Raw genomic sequence first — 21764 nt, forward strand, 5'->3', positions numbered from 1 at the left:
GAAGTCAACAGAAGTCCCAGGGCTACTTCCCATGCATCCAATCTGGAATTTGATACAGCCCTAACTAGATTAAGAACTTGTGTTTGGGTAATGAACTTTCAGAGCCATGCATGAGTGCCAAGTTGAGGTTCACAAGGAATTCAGGGGCAATACACCCAGGGCAGGCTTCACATGCCTTTGGGGCATAATTGGAGAAGAATGTTAAATCCTTTCCTAAATAAGCAAGAGAGAAGGCCCTGGCACAGGGCATCCTCTGACTCCACAGCAATTACATCTGCACAGCTTTCAGCACTTCATCCTTTGTAGCACTCCTCGTCCTTCCTAATGAAGGAGAGAAAAGAAAAGTAAAAAGAAAAACATCTGCAGGGCTCAGTACCTAGAGCACTATGTTATCCCTATGTAAATCCAAGTATCTCCATGGGTTTCAACAAAGAATTAAGGTGGATTTAGCTACCTGTGGAGATACTTGGCTTCTGAATTCTTCTCAGCACTCCTCATGTAGCAAAGAAAAATCTCTCTACATCAGCAAGATTTATTGATGAAGTTGTTCTGTAACGTTAGTAGCTTTTGTGAGAGGTTACAATGAAATGTGAAAAGACAGAGCAGGAATGTTGGACATTTCTCAAGCTGGAAGTATCACAGCTGAAGACTCAGTTTCTCTGGTAAATGAATATAGTTAAAGAAATTTCTAGCTTCAATATTTTGGTGTCTCCCTTCAACTCATCTTGGCAATTGATAAATCATGTACTGTCAGAATGACTCTACTGATCCATGAGGTTAAAAAGAAAAAAGTGAATTGTCCAGGACCATGAATCATTACTTTGATTGAATCAATGTGAGCTAGCTTACATCAGATCTGATTTTACCTTAGAAGAGGCTCATGTGTACTGCACATCCAGAAAAGTGTATGTGAATTTTATGTCTGAGAATTGGCTCCAGGATACACAACTGAACTGGTAGCAATTTGCTCTGGTTTTAGCTAAATGTTTCACAAGTGTTGGCACTACTACAACTTCATACTGAAACTAGTACAGATGTTATGGGCACAAACTGCTTTTCTGGAGATGGATAAGCTCCAGGAAAACTGGGCTCTGTGTCACCTGTATGTAAGTTGCCTGGTGAAAAAATTGGCATTACCCAGAGTTCCCAGATGCCCTGAGATGTTGGTCAATGGTAGCAAAGAGAAATCTACATGTCCACATAATTTCTAATTTCTTGGGCTTTGGAAGAAACTCAATTTCCTGTCTGGAAATATCTTTAGAAGCATCACACACCAGAGCAGAAAGATGATGGGTCTCTCTCATGCAGTGAATTGTCCTTGAAATCAGACATATCCTCATGGTATTTTAACATACATGAGAGTCCAATTCATTTATATATTACTTTTCACTACACATTTATGAGAACTGAAAGTAATTATACCTGTCCTCTTTCTAGAGATGAGAGAACTGGAAGAAAACCTGGCTCATTCAAAGCAATCACTCAAGAACTAAGTCAGGATTAGAAATCTTTAAGGAAAAAAAAAATGCAACAGCTCTTCAGGAAAAAGAAAAAAGAACTGAAAGAGAGGCTTACTCTCTGCAGATGTATTGTACATTGTCATGGTTTGACCAGGAAGGAGTGGGAATTCTGGGAAGCTGTGGTCAAACCAATGAAGGTTTTGGGTTTGAGACTGGCGTCCGGTGTGGCCAGTGGGGTTTGGACACACCTCTGAGAATACACAGGGGTTAAAAGCAAGGCACTGCCCTGGCACTTCCTCTTTGGGACATCGTCGGGCGAAGAGGTCAGATCTCTTCCCCCGCCCAGCCCGCTGCTGCTGGGCGGGGGAGGGGCGGCCATGCGGTAGGCCAGGGGCCTGGACAGAGGTGGGGGTTGAGGGGCTTTCAAGGATGGAAGGGTGGCGGAGCCCCAAGAGACATCGAGACATCGGGCAGCCAGCCCCCCCCCCCCCCCCCCCCCCCCCCAGGAGAGAGAGAGAGGGCCGGCCCAGGAAGAGAAAAGGGGGGGGAAAAGAGTGCCCGGCCGGCCGCAGCAGCAGCACGTGTGGGAGTATCATCGTCCGGGACAGACAGAGACTGAAAACTTTTAACCCTTTCTTGCATGATTGGGGCCTTGCAAAAATGCTAATCCTCCTCGAAGCTGAATAAGAAGGGAGATAAGAGATGAGATAAGGACCTGGCCCAAAGAATGTGGAGATGATTGGATGGGGAAAGATGATTTGGAGTGGCCTTTTGGCTGGACTTTTCTCGTGGCTATGGACTCAGTTGTTCCTGTGACACAGACTGCATTTAGGGGGAGGCAGTGCCTCAAAACCAGGAGGGTTCATTCGTGAGGACCCCCCGGCCCCAGGGGGTTGGAAAAATATGGGGGGGACAGATGTCCCAAAAGCAGAGACTGTGCCTTTTTGGAGTGAGACAAGGCATCCTTGAAAGACAACCCTAAAAGCAGCTCTGGTCCATGCCGTCAGTGGTGAGAGCACTGGGCATGGAAGGACGATGTTACAAGCGGCAGAAGGACTTTTTTTCTTCCGGGTGGTGCCGAAGTAACAGAGAAGCACACTAGGTTTCAGTGTGTTTCCAGGAGAAGCCTATGGAACGAGAAGGACTCCTTTCCTCTTCATGAACTGATGTTTGAGTATACAAAAGTGTCGTGCCGGGCTGGGCAGTTGTTTTGGGAGAATGTATTGGATTGGGAAAGTCAGGTGGTGGGGGAGGAGGAAAATAGTTTTTTTGTAAGGTTTTCAATTATTTTCTTTTTTTTTTCCTTATAGTCTCTCCCTATTTTCCTGTAGTTTAAGTAATAAAGTGGTCTTTATGTTTAAGTTAGAGCCTGTTTTGCTTATTCCTGGTCACATCTCACAGCAGACACCAGGGTGAGGCATTTTCATGGGGGGGGCACTGGCTCTGTGCCAGGCTCAAACCATGACATACATTTATATTGCCCAAACTCTTTTAGAAACTTGTGGGCATCTGTGATCCCAATACTAATGAGTTCTGCCTTTATCTATGTAAATTGAGTATTTACTTTGACTGGTAAACTACAAAGTGTTTATCTTATAATAAGAGATAGCAGAAAGACAATTACCATGCTTCTTTTGTAGCTTGGTATGTAATGCTGCTCAGGACTCACAGGAGAATAAGATTACCACACTGAAAATTCTTTATCTCTTATTTTGGAAAATCATTTTCCTCTGTCTAATCTTTTCCATTATCAATTTACACTGTTCATGTTATTTCAGAAGAGATTGAAATGAGCACAATACCCAAAACAAGTCTCTTTGGTACATATGACGACAGAACAATCTTTTCATTTGACTCATCTGGTTCTGTTTCTTATAACACCATGCAAATGGACACCTTTTGTAAGATCTAGCAACATAATACATTCAAGAACTTCAGGACACTTGTTTGGCAATGGTGATTTTTTTTTAGCTACCTATTTGTGTAGCTTAATTAGCAAAATTTTTATTAGAGTTTTGCACCTTTTTTTACCTCATCTCATCTAGTGGCAAAATCTGTAGAAATAATAAATTTCTCTCACTCTCGATTAGTTTCTAAGAAGACCAATATTTTAACAATATTGCTTCCTTGCCTGCTACTCAGCTACTGACATTTTTACTGAAGTCTCTCCCAAAGCAGGGGAGGCCTGACAGTCATCTCTTTGGTTTTCCATATCCTCCATATCCTGAATTACAGGGAAGATATTGGATGTTTCTAGATGAACATTTTGCTCTTGACAGGATCACCAGACACATCAATCAATGCACCCATAGCTTTGCCTGTGCTGCAACAGCAGCAGGTTAGCTGGTAATTGTTGTTCCATGCCACACAAAGCCGCCTGTACCTTTGATTACCCATGACATTACATTAGCACCCAGCTCTGTTGCCAGCTCTGCTTCATTAACAACACCAAACAACACTAAAAGCTCATTTGCTCTCTGTGATGCAATGGCAAGGAGAAAACTGCCTGCCCACCAGTGGGGATGCTGCAGCTGGTCTCACAAAGCAGCAGCCTGGAAGAGAAAACCCACTCACAATTCAGTGCCTTCAGGTAGTTTTAGGGAACTGGTGAGACCCATGCACCTAAATTTGTCTCCAGCATCAAGGTCTAAGAGAAGAATCCCAGCAAAGTGCCCAGGGCAGTGCTGGATTTTTCAAGGTAAAAGAGCCTTTCTTTTAACTAACCTTTAACCATAAAACCTCAAATATTTTCCTTTTACTTATTTTTTTTTCCTGACACAAAGACAGCATAGAAAATAAGGAGGGAGGAAGCTTCCTACATCTCTGCAATTGTCTCCATCATGACAGAATTTGTTCTCGGTCACGCAGGTTGGGATTGATGCAGTGTAAGAAATTTTGGAGCCTTATAACTGATGACTGCTTGGGAAAGCACAGTTGCTCTTTCAGCTACTTCTCAGCACCAGCAAAAAAATAACTTCTACATTTTAAAATTTTCAGATTCAGATTACATTCATGTTTTGTGATGAAAAGGAGAAAAAAAGTACACGTCCAAGATTTTCAAGAAAAACAAAAACTTCCTATTTCAGAAAGAGTTGAACAATCTCTGTAACTACTTGTGTGGCTAATTAATGTGTATAATTACCATGTACCAAACATTGTGACACCAGAGTTTTGTTAGGTGTTATTCAGTTAGAATGATGGGGAAGCTGTTGGGTTTTTTCCCTCAGGAAGTCACAACGCAAAAAAGGACTTAATTTGACCCAAACTCTGAAGCATGACGCGAAGAGCGCATCTCCCTCACACTAAGCAGCGGCAATTTGAATTACAGAATCACAGAGTCGGAAAGCCCCCGCTTGCCGGCGGGGAGGCGAGGACGAGAAAGGTCAGGGCAGGTCCGCGGGGACGATGGCGAAGCGACGGGCCAGCTCACGGCGCCCCCGTTTCCCGGCACCCACGGGACGGAGTTTCCCCGCGCCGGGCAGCGCCGCGAACCGCGCATCTTCCCACGGGGACGGGAGGGGGCGGGGCGCCGCCATGCAAATCAGGCTCTCGCAGCTAATAGGCGGGCGAGCCGGCCAGAGGGGCGGGGCGCTCCACTCCGCTCCGCGGGGATGAGCGCTCGCCTCGACGGCGCGGGCTCTGCGGCGGCATCGGCACCTCCGGCACCGGCACCTCCGACACCGACACCTCCGACACCGGCACCTCCGACACCGACACCTCCGACACCGACACCTCCGACACCGGCACCTCCGATACCACCGGCATCTCCGATACCACCAGCACCTCCGACACAGGCACCTCCGGGAGCGGCAGCGGCACCTCAGGGAGCGGCGCGGGCGGAGCGGCACAGGAGCGGCCGGACTGCCCGTCCCGAGGGTGAGTACCTGCCGCGACGGGGGAGGACGAGACAGCGCTTTCCTCGGGGCCAGGCAGGGTTTGGTTTCTTCACCCCGGGCACAGCCGGTGCTGGTTCCCGGGACGGGGGCACAGCCGTATTCCCGAGCTGCCCTGAGCTGGAGTTCCCGGACGCCGAGGGCAGTGCTGGGAGCCCGGACTAGCCGCCCCTTCCCGGGCTGTCGGGGCGCTCGGCACCTCGGTCTTGCCTACGAGTAGAGGAAACTGCCCCTTTTGAGTCGAGTGACAAAGTGTGAAGCCCGGAGGCAGAGAGATGATAGGATATGCGGACTGGGCTTTTGGGTCCGAAGATGTCTAGCCCTGGTCCTCATAGAATACAAAAGGGATGGCTGGGTTTTCACAGGATGAGAGAAAAACAGAGGCACTTTCAAATAGATGTCTGCATTCCCACTGCTTTGTTTGTCTGGCTTAACGAGTATTAACATTTTATTCATAGTGCTCATACATGGTTATGAATAGCTCCACAGCAGATTTTACAGAAAATTGGTTTAAATGCAAAATATGATAGCTTTTCCTTTGTTCTTGAGTGTCATCATGGCAGATCTAGAAGTGGGTGCAAAAGTTAGTGTTCTTTGATTGCTTCCAATTAAATTGATACTCATTTCCTTCCTTCCAAGAAGAACTGGCCCTCATGAATGTCTGAGATAACTACATGTCACTCTGATACTGAGAAAGGAAATGACTAGAATAACAGCACTGGCCAAAAACGGACGCTTGCACTTCTTGTTCCTGTTCCTTAGAGCGTATTTTAGCAACTGTCTTTTAAGCTGTCAGGTATCAAAATGGCAAACTATGACTTTTTAGGATGAGAATACAAATTGAATGATGATGCTTTCTTATCATTGCTGATACTCGCTATTTAAATAGTAGTGAGACTACAAGATGACCATAATATTTTTTTTTTAATTCAAAATAGACCAGAGGTCTAACAGATGAACAGAATAAATGTCATCATTAGGAAAGGATGGTTTAGGTGTCCAGCTCCTCTGATGACCTTTTTTCTCTGACTGCCTTGTATGCCCACGGCTCTGAAACTGAAATTGCGTGTTCTGTCATATGTTATGTGGTGGTTTGGCTGAGGCTAAAACTGCAAGTTACGCTCTGTTGTTGAAAGACATCTCCATGACGAAAGTAATCATGGTACAGAAGATCTCTTGAGACATTAGAATGAGTGAAATGTGGTACCTTCTGGGCACTGGTAGATAAATATGATGTTATGGAATGCAACTGCATGCTCTATCAGTGCTGGAGAATTTGGGTGCTGTAAGATTAGGCTCCATGTCTGACATCACTATACTAACAGTATACTAACACTAACAGTAACCAAGACCTGCTTCAGAAGGAGAAATTGTAGTTGCCACTGGTGCATAAATAATCGAGAAGGAAGATAATCTGCTGCATGAAAAGAGTCACCTAAATTTCTCCCCAGCATGGGCAGCACTGTGTGGACTAACACTTTGTGCTGGACCCACAGTGACACTGGGGCTGAGGGCATGGAACAAATCCTGGGAATGCAGGGCCACTGTGGGACTGTAAGACATTTCTTTATCCATTTGGTGCACTGGAGCTGTGCACCTCAATCAGGCCTGAGAGGGCTTTCTGTATCTTCTCTCTTTCTGTCAAGGAAGAAGGTCCCACAGTGCTTCCACAGAGAAATGGTCTAATTTTCAGCAAGGCACAGCCAGTTCAAAGTAGGCCTTGTGAAAGAAATTGATTACTTTGTGTGTTTCCAGTGTCGACACAGGGATCAAACTGACCATCTCCCTTTCCATAGAAAACTCCTTTTATGTCTTGGAGTACTGTCTCACCCTCCCTGGTCTTCTGAATTAAATGAAGATAATTCCTTCTGCTCTTCTTTCTCCAGGAGTGTATTTTCTAAAATGTTTGGAGACAATTATATACCAAATATGCTTCCTTTGACTTTCCTAATGTGATGACTGTTTCAGGATGCACTTTTCCAACTGAGGCCTTATCTATGCCAAGCAGAGTAAAACCAGTCCTTCCCAAGCCATCTCTCATTAAAGACATTAGGTTTTGGGTTTTTTACAATGACCCTATATTGTGAGCTTGTTTTGTGGCTTGCAATCAGCTATAACCTCACCAATGCCTTCCTACTGCCAAACTAGGTGTTTCCTACTTTATATTTGTCTGAATAATTTTATCTAAATGTGCTAGGCTTGACTATATTGAATTTTGTTATCTTTTTGTTAATTCTTCTCTTACTGTCAAGATCATCAAATTCTCATAATTTCTCCTTCCCTGCCCTCACCAAACACTTGCTTCTACTCCCTTCCAGTTCAGTGTCACCTGGAGACTGTACAAGCTCGTGTTTGGTTTCACTCTCCAAGTCACTAATGGAAAATATGGATAATCTCTGAGTGTGACAGATGCCCATCCTAATGCTGATATGTTCAAAACCAGTTCTGATGGTGAGAAGGCAACTGCTGTGCAAATATGCTGGACCAGATACACTTTCCATTATCTTTTATCTGGCCCATCCATTTTCTTTGACTCTGGTCATTCCTGTAGTTCAAGGATGACAAAGCACGGTGCAGAAGTTACTGAGGCAATGTTAACTTAATTCAGTAAACCCATCTCAGTGCCAAATCTGGGGTTACCACTTTTTGCAGTGAAGCCATTTTTGGTTATGCGTGCATTTTGGGTTATTCCCCAAGATGTGGCCATGGACCAGCTCTGGTGAGGAACACCATTCCCAGGCTTTGGCCTAGGGCTGGCTCCTGGGAACCCCCTCTTGGGTAGTGGGGGGGCTCTACATGAGGGTAGCGGAACAATTTGGTTTTTATCTCTGCTTTGATAGGCTAGATGAGCTATCAAGACACTCTACACAATCAGCAAGAGCTCTCACACAGTGCTTGGCACTTATATCTAGATAAAACTACAAGTAGTTTTATCAGAGAGAGAATGATGTCACATATCTTGACTTTCAAAGGCTTATCATGTGTGCAGCTTTTGCCTAATCTGTTATGGCAATTAACCCCTTAATTGCTCAGATTATTCTCAACAAACTCTTATTCACAGAAGTGAAGGAATTCCTTCCTAGTCCAGCTTTTCCTGCTATGCCTTTTCTCTGTGCTGTTTTTGTGGTATTGACAACTCACTTAATTTTGAAAGCAAGAATAAAGCTTGTTTGAGCTTTTGATATGCACAATCAGGTGTGTTCCTAATTACATCTATATCTTCTCTCAACTTCACTGGTGCTTTGAATGGGCCTGTAAACACCCACGAGCTGCTAAGTAGTGTAACTACCATAAAGCCTGACATGGCTTGGTGCTGTGGGTACGAATATGTGGCTGGCTATAGGGGTTATTTCCTGGCTGGAACTAGTTTGATGCAGATACAGTTGTGTAGATTTTGCAATAGAATCCCAAACTGAGCCTCATGTGTACTGGCCCACATGACCAAATACCAAGGAAACACCCTGTATTTAACCTTAAAGGAATTTTTTTAAAGTCAAGAGTACTTGGTCTCAGATTATAACACTTTATCACAAGCCTTAAATATATGTGTTTTTCAAATAATAATGCAGTCGTGCTAATTTAAAAATGTCAGTAGAACTTGTTTCTTCTGACTGATGATCACATGCAACCTCATATTTCTATTTGCATGCCAACATAACGTCTTAATCACTTGTAAATACCACAGTGTGGTAGCAGTAGTAGTTATATACATGTGGCATGTGCACAGCTATTTCGCTGGGCCAATGTGTCCCAGGGAAGCCGAGGTGATTAATTAGCTAATGTATATTCTCATGGTGCTGCAGTGCCAGCACTGCCTGTGACTGTGCTGGCTGATTGCCCTGCACCGTGACCTGTAAAGATGCCGAGCTGTAGTAATTGCCAAGAAATGCACAGACGGCTGTCTCACTGCTTATATTAAGTGCTATGGATCTGTCTTAACCTTTTGCCAAGCCCTTGGAGGTACAGTTCACACTCACCTGGTCTCTAGGCCAGTTTTACCTGAAGACCTTGGTATTGCAAACCATTGAAGATGGAGAAACTTTTTTTGTCTATAGCCCTGTTACCTCTGCTCCCCACCCCACCCAAACAACACCAAATCTAGTTAAAATTGCTCATTTATGTGACTTGTGAGGAAAATGTCAAGAGGAGATACCAAGAATCCATTTTATCTATCCAGTATTGAAAGTTTGTCAGTGGTGATCCATAGCTCTCCAGTGGAAATTTAGACAACCTAGCAGTCAACCCATGTAAAACAAGCTGACTTTTTCAATGCAAGAATGTTTACTTTCATGGCTCCTGAGTAATAACAAGTTAAAACATCAGATTTTTTTCTCAGTCTTATCATAAATACGTGAAAAATGGCATATTAGAGTGTATTTAATGCACACCAGCAGTGTCTCCAAGTTTTGATACTAATGTCTGGAAAAGCTGATAACCAGTTCACAGAAAACACCAGGATGGTTACTGTATTCAATACACCTGAGAAGTACGAGATACACCCTAGATCCTTCCATTTATAATATGTTGTCATACAAAAACTGAGAGTTCTTTTCTGTTGAAGAGATTGAATACTGATAAAGAAACTGAGATAGTGAAAGAAGAACCTCCAAAGCTATCAGTATTCTAGAAATTATTGCCTAATTTCTTTTAATTGGAGGCAACAATCAGAATTATTTTCCCCCTTAGGTTTTTCCTAGACTTTATGGTAGGAAAAGAACTAGTGGAGACTTGGAGTTTCTGCCAGATGCAGAAGTAGCCTGCAAAGAATGGAGTCATCCCTACTTCTCTGAATATATCAGCTTGTAATAAATAACTTGTCCTGGCACAGGACAGGGATTTTTTGGGAAAAAATAATATCCTGAGACATTTGTAACTGCAGATATTTTTCTCTGGGGTGATGGAAAGTTTAAAAGTGGTCTTCTGCTGTACACAGGCTTTGATGAGCCTATGAGCTGGGTAGTGTAGTCTTCAGATACACTTGCAACTTTTTGATGGATTTCTGTAGCTTTATAACTGGCATTCAGTGTTAACTGATGGATTTTAATTCCTGAATACATTTTGTCTATTTTTAAACATTGTGAAATCCAAAAAACTCCAGAGAGGATAACTTCCTTGCAGTGAGGCCACAAAAAGATTTTGAACTGCTGATCTCTGTCATAGTTGTTAATCTTAGGGTTAGTACACATATGTGATCTTAGAACAGCTTCAGAAGGCAAACTGTCCTAATCATTCGATGATAACTTTTTTGTTTCAGGCTCTTACAAAGGAGAAGAGAGAAAAAAAGATGAATAATTTGAAAAATTCAAGCCTGCTGTGCCACCTGTGATGGGCATGGTTGGGAAGACAGGGAATTTGGACTGAAAAGATAACTAGTACTCTGCTATAAGCCAATTACTCTTCTAGAAAGATGAGTAACCTACTGTTTTAACCTACTGTTAAAAAAAAAGTCTTTTTTCCAAGTTAATTAATATTGTCAAATTGGGCAACAGATACCAAGCAAAAATAGTAGTTCTGGTCTAAGACAATTGTTTACAAAACAGATAGCTACTAGAAAATTATTAAATCCGAGATTCCCTTCAACAAAAGGCTTCAGCTAAATTTAACACTATTTTAACCTATGCATGACTTGTATTCTAGTGCAACAGCAGCACTCTATTTGCCTTGGAATGCAGTGTGTTCAATTCAGCAAGTCCATCTGAGTAGATTTCCATCAATTCTACATGCTCTACAAGCCATATGGGAAGTCACTGAAATGTGCTGACACATACTTAGCTATGAAGTAATTTTGCCTAAGAGCAGGTTATTTCCTAATTGCTCACCACTTGTTTTTTGGGTCACGTCTATTGTGTGTCATGCAATAAAATCACATGTCATTCAGAGCCAGGATGAGCCACGTGGGTTCCTTTTACCTTCCAAGGGTGAGAAGAACTACTGACAGAAATTATTTTTAACTGACTTGTCTTGAGATATCTGTTGTTCCTCAAACAACTGAAGGAAAAGTTTAATCTTGTAAGGCCCTACTCAAGGCTGAAAAGATTACTGATAGACTTTTGGTAAGCCACAAGATGGTATTAAGTAGCAGCTGCCATTTATAAATGCTGCAAGAAGAAAAAAGTGTACACTGCCTTCCTTCCCAGCAGCTGGCCAGGAAATATGGATGCAGTGCTGAAACTGCTTCATCATTTCACCATTTGTTCCCAGCCTCTGATCACAGAACCATAGAACATCTGAGCTGGAAGGAACACACAAGGATCACTGAGCCCAAGTCCTATGTGAACAGCCCATATGGGGATAGAGTGTGGATATACAAATGTTAAAGCTAAGATAAACCTAAGTGTGTAATTCACTTGTTTCTATAGAAATAACTTTTTATCCTTAGATTATTTCTGCATAGTTAACAGGCTTCAGAACATTTGCATGGCAATGTTAGGCAATGTTTGTAGAGCTCCCTTTTGTATGTGTATGGGGCTAACAGAAAGGGGGTGTATACACATGCAGAGTTTTTGATTTTTAGAGTGGATTTTCTTTCTTGTCTGAAATCCCATGTCATACACAGTTGTCTGGGGCTGCAGTCTTATTGCAACAGGACAATTTGTGTGTTTTCTCATCCATCATGGGAAAGCTTGTCACGGTGGTGATTAATACCAGTAAGTAGCACTGTAACATGAAAAGATGAGCACTGAACATGCCCTCAGCTGACTGTACTTGCTGGGTATTTGCCTTCAAAGTTGTAACCTCTGCAGTCATCACCTGGCCTGTATTTCCTGTGGTTGTGTTTGGGGGTACACATCATGATGGACTTGAAGAAGGAACCTCATATTTACAAGGACAAATTTATCTAGCCCAAAAATACAAATGGAAGTACATCTTCCAATCTGAATATATGTAGCATTTTAAAATAAAATAAAACTGACAGCTAATCTATTAAACCTCACACTCTTAGAATTAAGGCACTTGCACTTGCAGTTGCTACTCCAGAGAAGTTGCTGTCTTGATATTCTAATGTGTTAGATGTCTCTTATATAGACTTGTGCAAGACATTGAATATATTTAATGTTCAATGGTCAGCTTAGCAAACTTTTAATCTAAGGCTGATTACCAGAAAAATTTAGACAGGACCTTTGAACATTGTCTAATCCAGGCCTGCTCAAAACACACAGAGGCATTTTAGGTTGCTGAGAGCCATGTCAAGTAGAGTTTTAAATATCTTCAAGGATGCTGATTCCAAAACTTTTCTGGGCACCTTTTCCATGGCTTCTAAATGTTTGGGGTTTTCTTATTTTTTTCCTTCCCCCCTATCTCATATCTGGCTGGCTCTTCTCTTGTTTCCACGTAGGTCTGTTGCATCTTGTGCTATTGCTGTAAATATCCATGAAGGGAAAATGCCTTGCATTACACAGTTAGTGATGGCAACACTTAAATAGATGGCATCTGTTTGTTAGGACAAAAGTGTGAACGCTTTGGCTGTGGAGACATATCCCAGACAGATACAGGTCCTCAATGCAGACCTAAAAGATGCTAATGTTGACCACCTTAAACATAAGTTTTGGTATGTAGATACAAATAATGTAGGCTTTTAGAATTAAGTACTGGGAAGCTGGGAAAACCCAGGGTGAAGATTGCAAGTGCAACTGCAACTTGGTCCCTCTGTTCTGCTTACAACTAGACTCTACTGGATCTGCTGGATCACAGAGATTGTGTGTGATGCTGTCCATGTCACTGGAGAGGAGCTCTGCACAAGTGGCCTTGATCCATGTGCTCGTTCACTGATGTCCAGCTTGTTCCTTCACGATCTGACTCAGCAAAGTGACTGAAGTCAGAAGGGGCTGACTTCTGAAGATTCCAGGTATGCACAGAGAGAATTGTGCTTGAAGTGTCTCAAGTGGACATTGTAAATTATCAAGTCTATCACTATTGCCCTTAATGACTCTGGGCTGAAACCTGACTGTGGGGCTGTTAGATCTGCCTTTTCCCAAAAAACTGGTAGGGGTCTATGGAACTTTCCACAGATTTTGCAGGGGAAATCCCTGAGGAAATGAACAGTAATAACATAGTCTATGAGATAGCGTGAACTGAATGATGAATATTAAATTTTGTGTTGTACAACTTTTATTCAGCACATGTGGGCTCTAGGCAAAGCCTTGGTGGAAGTGATAGTGCACAGGGCAGTGTTTAATTGCATGATCTTCTTGTGTCCAGGCAGCACTGTGGTGCAATCCAAGGCAGCACTTGACAGATCCTTACTCTTCTTAAAATGTTTGACTTTTTAACCTTTACTGTTGTATTAAAGAAAAAAGCAATATTTTTAGAGATGCTGCAGAATTAGTGTACACATGAATTTACTACAGCATTTTCATGTTGTGAATTACTATGTATTTGCTTCTCCATTTCTTCCTGGGGAAGGAAGAGTAGACCTGCTTTTACAAAATTATGAATTTATTACACAGGAGCTTTACTCAGTGTTTGCTTGACAAAGAAATCACAAACAGAAAGTGAAATCATTGTTGAGACAGTTGTTACTATGCTCCCTGTAGAAGGCAGATGATATTTAATTTTTATTAAGTTTAAGGAATGGTAAGTACAAAGTTCACAGAATCACAAAATTCTTGGGGTTGGAAGGGACCTTGGAGATCATTTAGTCCAAACCCCTGCCAAGACAGGGTCACGTAAATTGAGTGACACAGAATGTGTCCAGTAGATTTTGAATGCCTCCAGAGAGGGAGAGTCCATGACCTCCCTGGGCAGCCTCTGCCACCCTCAATGTAGAGAAGTTCTTCCTCATGCTGAGATGAAACTTCTTGTGTTTCAGTTTATCGACATTTTTCTTGTTGTGTTGCTGGGCACCACTGAAAAGAGTCTGGCACCATCCCCTTGGCACCTGCCTTTGACATATTTATGTGTTGATCAGATCCTCTCTCAGTCTTCTCTTTTCTAGACTAAATAGGCCCAGCTCCCGCAGTCTCTCCTCATAAGAGAGATGCTCCACACCCCTAATGTTTGATGTCTGATACTCTGTGGTCAATAATAGCATCGGGAGACACTAAAATTGCCTCTTTTTTTATTTTTCTTATTTTTTTACTCTCCCCAGCCCCCGTCTTGATACTTTCTACACCGTTTTTGGAAACTTTTCTTTCTCAACTGCATCAATAAATGTCATTTCTCCTTCTGAGATGCTTCTTAGTATTCTCCCAGGAAAAGCAAACTTAGAATGGAGGAAGCCCTGTGACATTTTGGGCAGTTGATGTAATGAGGGATCAGGAGCTAGAGGAGATTTCTCTAGTGAGCAGTAGTGGAAGGTGTTCAGTTATTAACATGTCTACAGATGCTGATAGGTGAAGGCTTACTATCAGGAGTCTGGTTTTCCTCTCCAAGTAAAAGACCGGTATTTTCTGGGGAGTTTGGGACTGTCCTACTATTATTTTTGATTTGTCTTAAGGATTTATTGTCTTCTTTCCTGCACTTTTGTTTCTAAACTTGTTCCTTCTAGAACAGTGTTCTAACAGAGTTTTGGATGTGATATCCATCACTGTATAAAATACTGTGAACACATTTAAAATCTAGTATTTTGGGTTATCTTTGATGAGTTATGTTTGGTATCTGTGATTTAGTTATCACCATGATGTAGCTATTAGTTACAAATTTTCAACTCTTTTAACCAATATTTTAGTTACTTCAAACTCATTCCTCCTGTTCCTGTTTTACAGGCAGGATGAAAGACCGTTTAAGTGAGCTGCGTGAATTTGCCAGGTTACACAACCAGCAATTTTCTGATAGTGATGATGATGATGAGAATTCACCCCAGGATATTCTCCTTTATGAGACGGACTATGCCTTAGAAATCCTTCATAAGGACATACAGAGCATCCGGGCAGAAAACGACCACCTAAAAGCGGATGTCAGCCGCCTCAGAAAGCAAAACACCCGCTTCCTCACCTCCATGCGCCGCCTTAGCAGCATCAAACGAGACACTAATTGTATTGCCAGAGACATTAAGAGCCGTGGAGAGAGCATCCACAGGAAACTGCAGGTAATGAGAGATTTCTGTGAAGATGCAATAACAAAATACGGAGCTATGTCTGTCATTGCCAGGGTGGCGAAGAACCACTACGTTGACCTCATGCACACATTTCAGGACGCTATGTTTGATTACAACGCAGCAGAGATGAACCAGCGGGAGAACTGCAAGATCCGAATTCAGCGGCAGCTGGAGATCATGGGCAAGGACGTTTCTGGGCACCAGATTGAGGAGATGATTGAGCAAGGCAAATGGGATGTCTTCTCCGAGAATCTCTTGTCAGATGTCAAGGGAGCTCGCGCAGCCTTGAATGAGATAGAGACGCGGCACAAGGAGCTGGTGAAGCTGGAAGGTCGCATTAAGGAAGTTCACGAGCTCTTTCTGCAGGTGGCCCTGCTGGTGGAGGAACAGGCAGACACCTTTGATGTTATTGAGATAAATATGCAAAATGTTGAGGACTATGTAGGAGATGCTAAAGACCAAGTGAAAAGAGCTTTGGAATACAGGAGAAAACATCCCCTCAGAACAATCCTCTGCTGTTGCATATCATGTTGCAGAAGGTGATGGTCCCACTGGAGCTATCACAGACTGACTTGAATATCTTCAAAATTAGGTGTTCTTTCCAGAGACTTTTCTGTAATGACAAGCCCTAGAAATAGGGGGGATATTTTGCAGTTGGTTTTATTCATTGCCTGTTTACTAAATGTGCTGAAGGCTGTTTGTATTTATGAACTCTTAGAAATGTTGATAAAACTATTTTTAATGTAATTTTTACTGAAAGGTCCTGTTACTGTATCTAGAGATGCAATATCTCTACAGTGATACTCGTTTCATATAGGCAAGAAAGAAGAATTAATAACTTATCCCAGGAAAGATGAATACTTTTAAGAAGTAACTTTATTCTTATTTGTTGAAGTGAGGCTGCAGGCAGTGAAGCCTTATTGCCTGGGGCAGCCCAGTACACCACAGAATCAGGAGGTTTCAGTTTTAACTAGTTTGGAGCCTGCCTGATACAATTTGACAAAATACTGAGCCTGGAGCAGGGCACAGAACTAGTCTCTCTTTCAACTTGATTTTCAGCTGTCTGGAATCTTAACAGAAGTGGCTGCACCTTAAATGTTAATATGCACATTTTGCTCTATTTGTGTGCAAGTGACTGCTTTTTTCCATTGAGTATCCAGTTATCTCAAGGCAGCTAAAAGCACTGCAACACAGGTATCTCACTTTTAACTTGAACTGCTCTCACCTCTCAGTTTCAAACCTGCCATGCTTTCATGTTCTGATGACATTGGCATTTTTCTAATTGGGATTTTTCTGCCAATTAACACTTCATCCAGGGGAGAAACATGAGGTGGCCTTCTGCAGAAACCTGTATAAGATGACAACAGCTGTGGGTTGAGGAAACATTTTAGTGTCTCCTGTACAGGCACATACATAGAAGCCATTTTAGTGGAATGACTGGCCTGTCAGTACACTTTTATTTTTTATAAGCATTGACCAAATATGGATTTTTTCTATATCTATTTTAAATAAGATGAAGGATTAAATTTTTTTACTATGCATTTTTACTTGTGTACAAAAAATTTTGACTTTTCCCCAATTGTTGGGAAATCTCCACCAGAGAAAGCAAACAGAAGTATTTCTTCAGTACACTTGAAGAAAAAAGAAAACAGTTTCATGCCATTTCAGTGCTCTTTTTAAGCTTCAAAGGAAACTCTCCTTTTGTGAGAGTCTGCCCTTACACAAGGGCAAATCAGAAGGTTTGGAGTATTGCAAGGAAATAAAAAATGTGCAGTCCTGGTAAGCACTGAGTATTGTCAGTGGAACATATTCATAGAGTGTGGTGATTGATCACAGCTCCTGCTTCTGGAGATTTTCCAAATATATTTCTAGGTGACTTCCTGATACACTGTGATCTACTGCTATCCTTTGAAATAATGCAGGACATTTTTTCAGATTTTTTTTTAACTAATGGTCCTATTTGTACCAATTTTAATAAATATATTTAAACATTTCAAATACTTTGTATTTGGGAGTATTCCTCAGATGTACATACATGTACACCTTCCTGCACCAGCTGCAGTGAAACATCTCCCTTCTTACCTTTTGCACCCTGATTTTATGTGTGAAAAAAACCCCCCAAACATTTCTTACTATTTGTATTAATATAACAAAAGAGCAAAATAAATCCAGCTTCCAAGCTTTCATGTCTGACTGGGAAACAATTTTAGCCAGACAGACTTTTGCACACAAATAGAAACTAAAGGGATAACTTTTCTCAGAATGTGATTGTCCCTTTTGTTGTAGCACTTGTCTCTAATAACATGGAAGAGTGAGGAACACAGATCTCCTAACCATAAGATATTTTGATATTCAGTGGTGTACTGGTGATATATCAGTGTTATGCTTGTCTGAGGACGTCTCCAGTGAGGTGTTCAAACTTGAAGTGTGAGAAAGGAGGGTGATAAGCTGGGACCACAGCCAGTGGCTTTGGTGCCACTCAAGAAGACAAAGTTGTTTACTCTGTAGGTACTGCCATTAAGTCAGTGGAACTCTGCATTCCTCCAAGAGTCAGCATGTGGGGATAAATCAATGAAGAATTAAATACTGTATTTCCTTCCACATGCACATTCCTAGCACTTGCCAATGTTTTTAATAAAAATTGTGTACATGTTTTTTTGTGATGGTTCTTTTTTGCATCTACAATTGGAATAAAAGATTTAATAAGAAAAATTGAAAGAGCAGTGTTGCGCATTGAATCTGCAATAATGTTTTGCATTGTCAAAGTTCAGTTTAAAAGTTGCTAAATTATGAGTCAGTAAAAGGAGTTTGAACAAGGCCTAGAAAAAAAAGGAGTCCCAATTTTTGTTGCATTGGTAAATGAAATGTGTTGCAAATTGACAGACTATTGTTTTTTCCCTAAAAATCATAAGAAAAATGAGTTTCATGCATTCTAAGATGATTCTCTAGTTTAAAAAAATCAAATTTATTCTGGCAGTTTTGAGAGACCTCAATGATTTCACTAGTAGATATGCAAAACTAGTATTCAAATCTTTAGTTTGATTTGAGGCACAAGGAAAGAGAGCAGAAAGAAAAGGTAATGGTAGACCTTCTCTCCTGACTTAGGCCGTTGCTGTAGGGAAAAAAAATGAGAATTAGTCAAAAACCAACCTGATACCTTTTAAAACTTAAGCTATTTTTAAGATGCACTGTGAGTTGAGAGACGCTTAAAAATGACTTTCAGTAACTGAAGCAATCATTCTGCCATTCTCTTCCTTGCAAACACGTCCATTGCTTAATACTTTGGGGTTTTTTCTACCCTTCAGTTATGTAAGAACTCAAATTTAGCCAGCCCATGAACTTGCCTAACCACAGCTGAACAGACTTTGAAAAAACTGGTCACGCTATAGCTGCAAGGACTCATGCCACACAGGATGAGTGGAAGAGGATGATAAAAGTTGCTTGATAATATGTTAGCATACTAATAACAGAAGCTGCAGAATGGACATCTGAGGAAAGCTGCCTCCTCCTTCTGAAAGTCAGCACAACTTCTATGCAGATGTGTGTAGCACATTCTATAGGTTGGTAGGGTTTTTTCCCCCTCTTTCCTCATATGGCAAACACTTAAACTGGGTTTGAGGGGTGAGGAAGTTAGAATCTTCCTCACAGGAGATGTTTTAGCTTTTAGGATTGCTGTTACTTTGGTTTTGTTTCCTACTGAAGCTGAAGCTTCACAGCCCACACCACCAATCAGCCCCCAACCAGTCCTTTCTGAGGAGGACAAAGAGGAACTGGCAACCAGGGACACTTTGCTCCTTCTAAAATATGTGAGACAGCACAGCATCAATATAAAAGAGACAAAAAATTCCCCTATTACAAAATACAATTTTTATTATGTAACGGATATGCATATGGGTTTCCATTTCATCTTGAGGGACTTTTTTTTTTTTTAATCATGGGTTTCATTTTACAGAAATGGCAGAGGGACAATTGCTTCCTCAAAATGAAGGACCAGACTGTGGACATGCTTGCACACATGAGCAGATATCTCTGCCACATGTCTTGGGAGAAACTTCTTGAAGTAAAGGGATAGCTTTAAAGATCCAGATTTTTTTTTTTTCTGGAAGCTGAACTAAGCAGCTATGCAGACCTGCTGCTTTTTTAATCTAACCTGCATTAAAGATGTTTTGAATGCACAACCCAATTTTTATAATTTCTTGAAAACAAAACGTTGTCTAGATTTTTGAACTATGGTAGCTATTTAAATTGATTTGAAAAAGGAAAGAGCTACATGGGGTTGTGGTTCTATCTCTAGGAAGGTATCACAGATATAATGAAGGCAGGAAACAGTGTAATTTAATAGATACTGTATGTGGCAATTCTGGTTAATAAATTTCCAATGCAATGGGATTTTCACAGGGCGCCATGCTGTTTGTTTCTCTAATATGTAAGAAGGCAACAGCAGATCCGTCTTCTTCCACGTTTTTAGCATATTATGTAGTGTCTTCATTATGGTTGAGCCAAAACAAGGAAGAGCCAGCAGAAGACAGCTTCACCGTGCCCTACTGTGCACACATTGTCAGGGCACCAAGCCTGCACAAGAAAAAGCAACATTTTACTGTGTTTCTTAGAAATTGTGTTAGATCTAACAGAAAAGTAAAAAACCTGGCAGTGTTTCTCTACTCAATATTTTGCTGAAAGGCACAACCCTCCCGAACAAAGAACTACGGCATGCCACTCATTTCAAGGCAATGATACGGCACGGCAAGTTCCATGGGAAGAGGTGTTCTTTTATTCATGAGCTCTCGGGCGTGAATAACACGTATGGTACGTGGGAAGTATTTTCCCTCACAAGCACGCCTAGTGTCCCGAGGGTCTCAGAGCACTAAGAGCTGAGGAGCTCAGGCACCACCTGCACCTGCAAACTCGAGCCCCAGACCCCTTGCAGGGGGGCCGGGACATCCAGGGTGTCCAACACCCGAGCAGGAGGTGTGCTCCTGTTCTCCTTGCGGGGAAGCAGCCGGCCTCCGCCTGCCTCCTGGCACAGGCCCGTGCCCTCAGCCTGGGCTGTGTGGAATATGTTCCTCACACCTCAAAGGTGCCAAAGTTTGGTGCCATGCCGGATGTCCATATCCTCCGCTGGAAAGTAGCAGCGAGAGTAGGAGCAGTGCCAGGGGTAAAGTCAGCGAAGCGACGCTCTCCCATTTCCCTATGATGCAGGGAAGGAGGGGGAGGTCCCAGGGCAGGCAGTAACCGGGAATATTGCGATAGGTGCTTCCGTAGACACGGCATATAGTGACGACCAGCAAAAAAAATCTTTCCCCTGCGATAATGTTCCTCCTAATTAAGCATAATTGATAGCTTTGAGCTTCGTTGGTTTTGGTTCTCCTTCTACGAGCGAGAGAAGATACATTCCAGGAAACACTTGGACGGAAATAATAAAGTGTCGGTGCCTTAGCGGCACTGCCTCTCATGCCCGACGAGCCCGCCGGCACCGCGGCCCTGCCCGCTCTGAGGGGGCTGAGCCCGCTCTGAGGGGGCTGTGCCCGCTCTGCCCAGACCCGCAGTGCCCCGACCCGCACTGCCCGCAGCCCCCGCACTGCCCGCCGGCCCCGGCCCAGCGCCGCCCGCCCTGCTCTGCCCCAGGGGCGGGCCCGTGCCAGCGCCGCGCACCTCCCTCGCCTCCCCCTTCCGCTAGGGCCCGGCGCCGGGCGGCGGGAAGGAGGCGGCAGCGGGCCCGCTCGGCCCGGCTCGGTCCGGCTCAGGCCCGGCTCGGCCTTGGTCCTGGTCCGTGGCAGCGCTCCCGCCGCCGGGCCTTGCCCGCTCGCCTCCCGCCGCCGGGAGAGGCCGCCCGCGCGCCTCGCCCCGTGAGCTCGGCGCCCGCCGCGCTGGGAATACAGGCGGGCGGGAGGGAGCGGCGGCGGCGGGGGGTGTGAGGGGGCACCCCCGAGGGTCGCGGGCGGCCTGGGGGGCGGTTGGCAGTGCGGCCATGAATGTAGGAGCGGCTGCGAGCCGTCCCGGTATCTGCACCAGGATGGCCGAGTGGTTAAGGCGTTGGACTTAAGATCCAATGGACGCATGTCCGCGTGGGTTCGAACCCCACTCCTGGTAATTGACGTTTTTTTATCGGGAGCCCAGTCCCGACGCGGGGCAGGGCCCCGGTGCTCCGGGAGAGGCGCGGCCGCAGCAAGCCGTGACCGCCGGGACGCGGCCGAGGGGCGGGGAGCGGCGCCGCGGCGGGCGGATGGCGGCTCCCGGCGCACGGTGTTCCGGCGCTGGGCGGCCGGCGGGGGCGCTGCGGGCCCGAGGGCGGCTCCTGCAGCCCCCGTTACCTCAGCTTCGGAGTCTGAAATTAAATTGTGAAATTAAATGTAGTTTTTAAAAAAGAGTTTCTGT

The 21764-nt window shown here is 43.5% G+C and overlaps 1 protein-coding gene and 1 non-coding gene across 2 annotated transcripts; both read left to right on the forward strand.

Moving 5' to 3' along the window:
• Positions 1–5239: 5239 nt before the first annotated feature.
• STX11 (syntaxin 11) lies at positions 5240–15932 on the forward strand. Its single transcript, XM_064706969.1, has 3 exons — positions 5240–5336; positions 13020–13199; positions 15058–15932. The coding sequence occupies exon 3, from the start codon at positions 15063–15065 to the stop codon at positions 15930–15932; it is 870 nt and encodes a 289-aa protein (XP_064563039.1). The 5' UTR covers positions 5240–5336; positions 13020–13199; positions 15058–15062.
• A 5464-nt stretch (positions 15933–21396) lies between these two features.
• TRNAL-UAA (transfer RNA leucine (anticodon UAA)) lies at positions 21397–21479 on the forward strand. Its single transcript has one exon. It is a non-coding gene; the product is annotated as a tRNA-Leu (tRNA).
• The last annotated feature ends 285 nt before the right edge of the window (positions 21480–21764 follow it).

Source organism: Zonotrichia leucophrys, chromosome 3 (genome assembly GCF_028769735.1).
Source record: "Zonotrichia leucophrys gambelii isolate GWCS_2022_RI chromosome 3, RI_Zleu_2.0, whole genome shotgun sequence".
Lineage (NCBI taxonomy): Eukaryota > Metazoa > Chordata > Aves > Passeriformes > Passerellidae > Zonotrichia > Zonotrichia leucophrys.

Excerpts from the sequence above, each read along its gene's own strand:
- STX11 (XM_064706969.1), top strand. The coding sequence starts at position 15,063 with ATGAAAGACCGTTTAAGTGAGCTGCGTGAATTTGCCAGGTTACACAAC.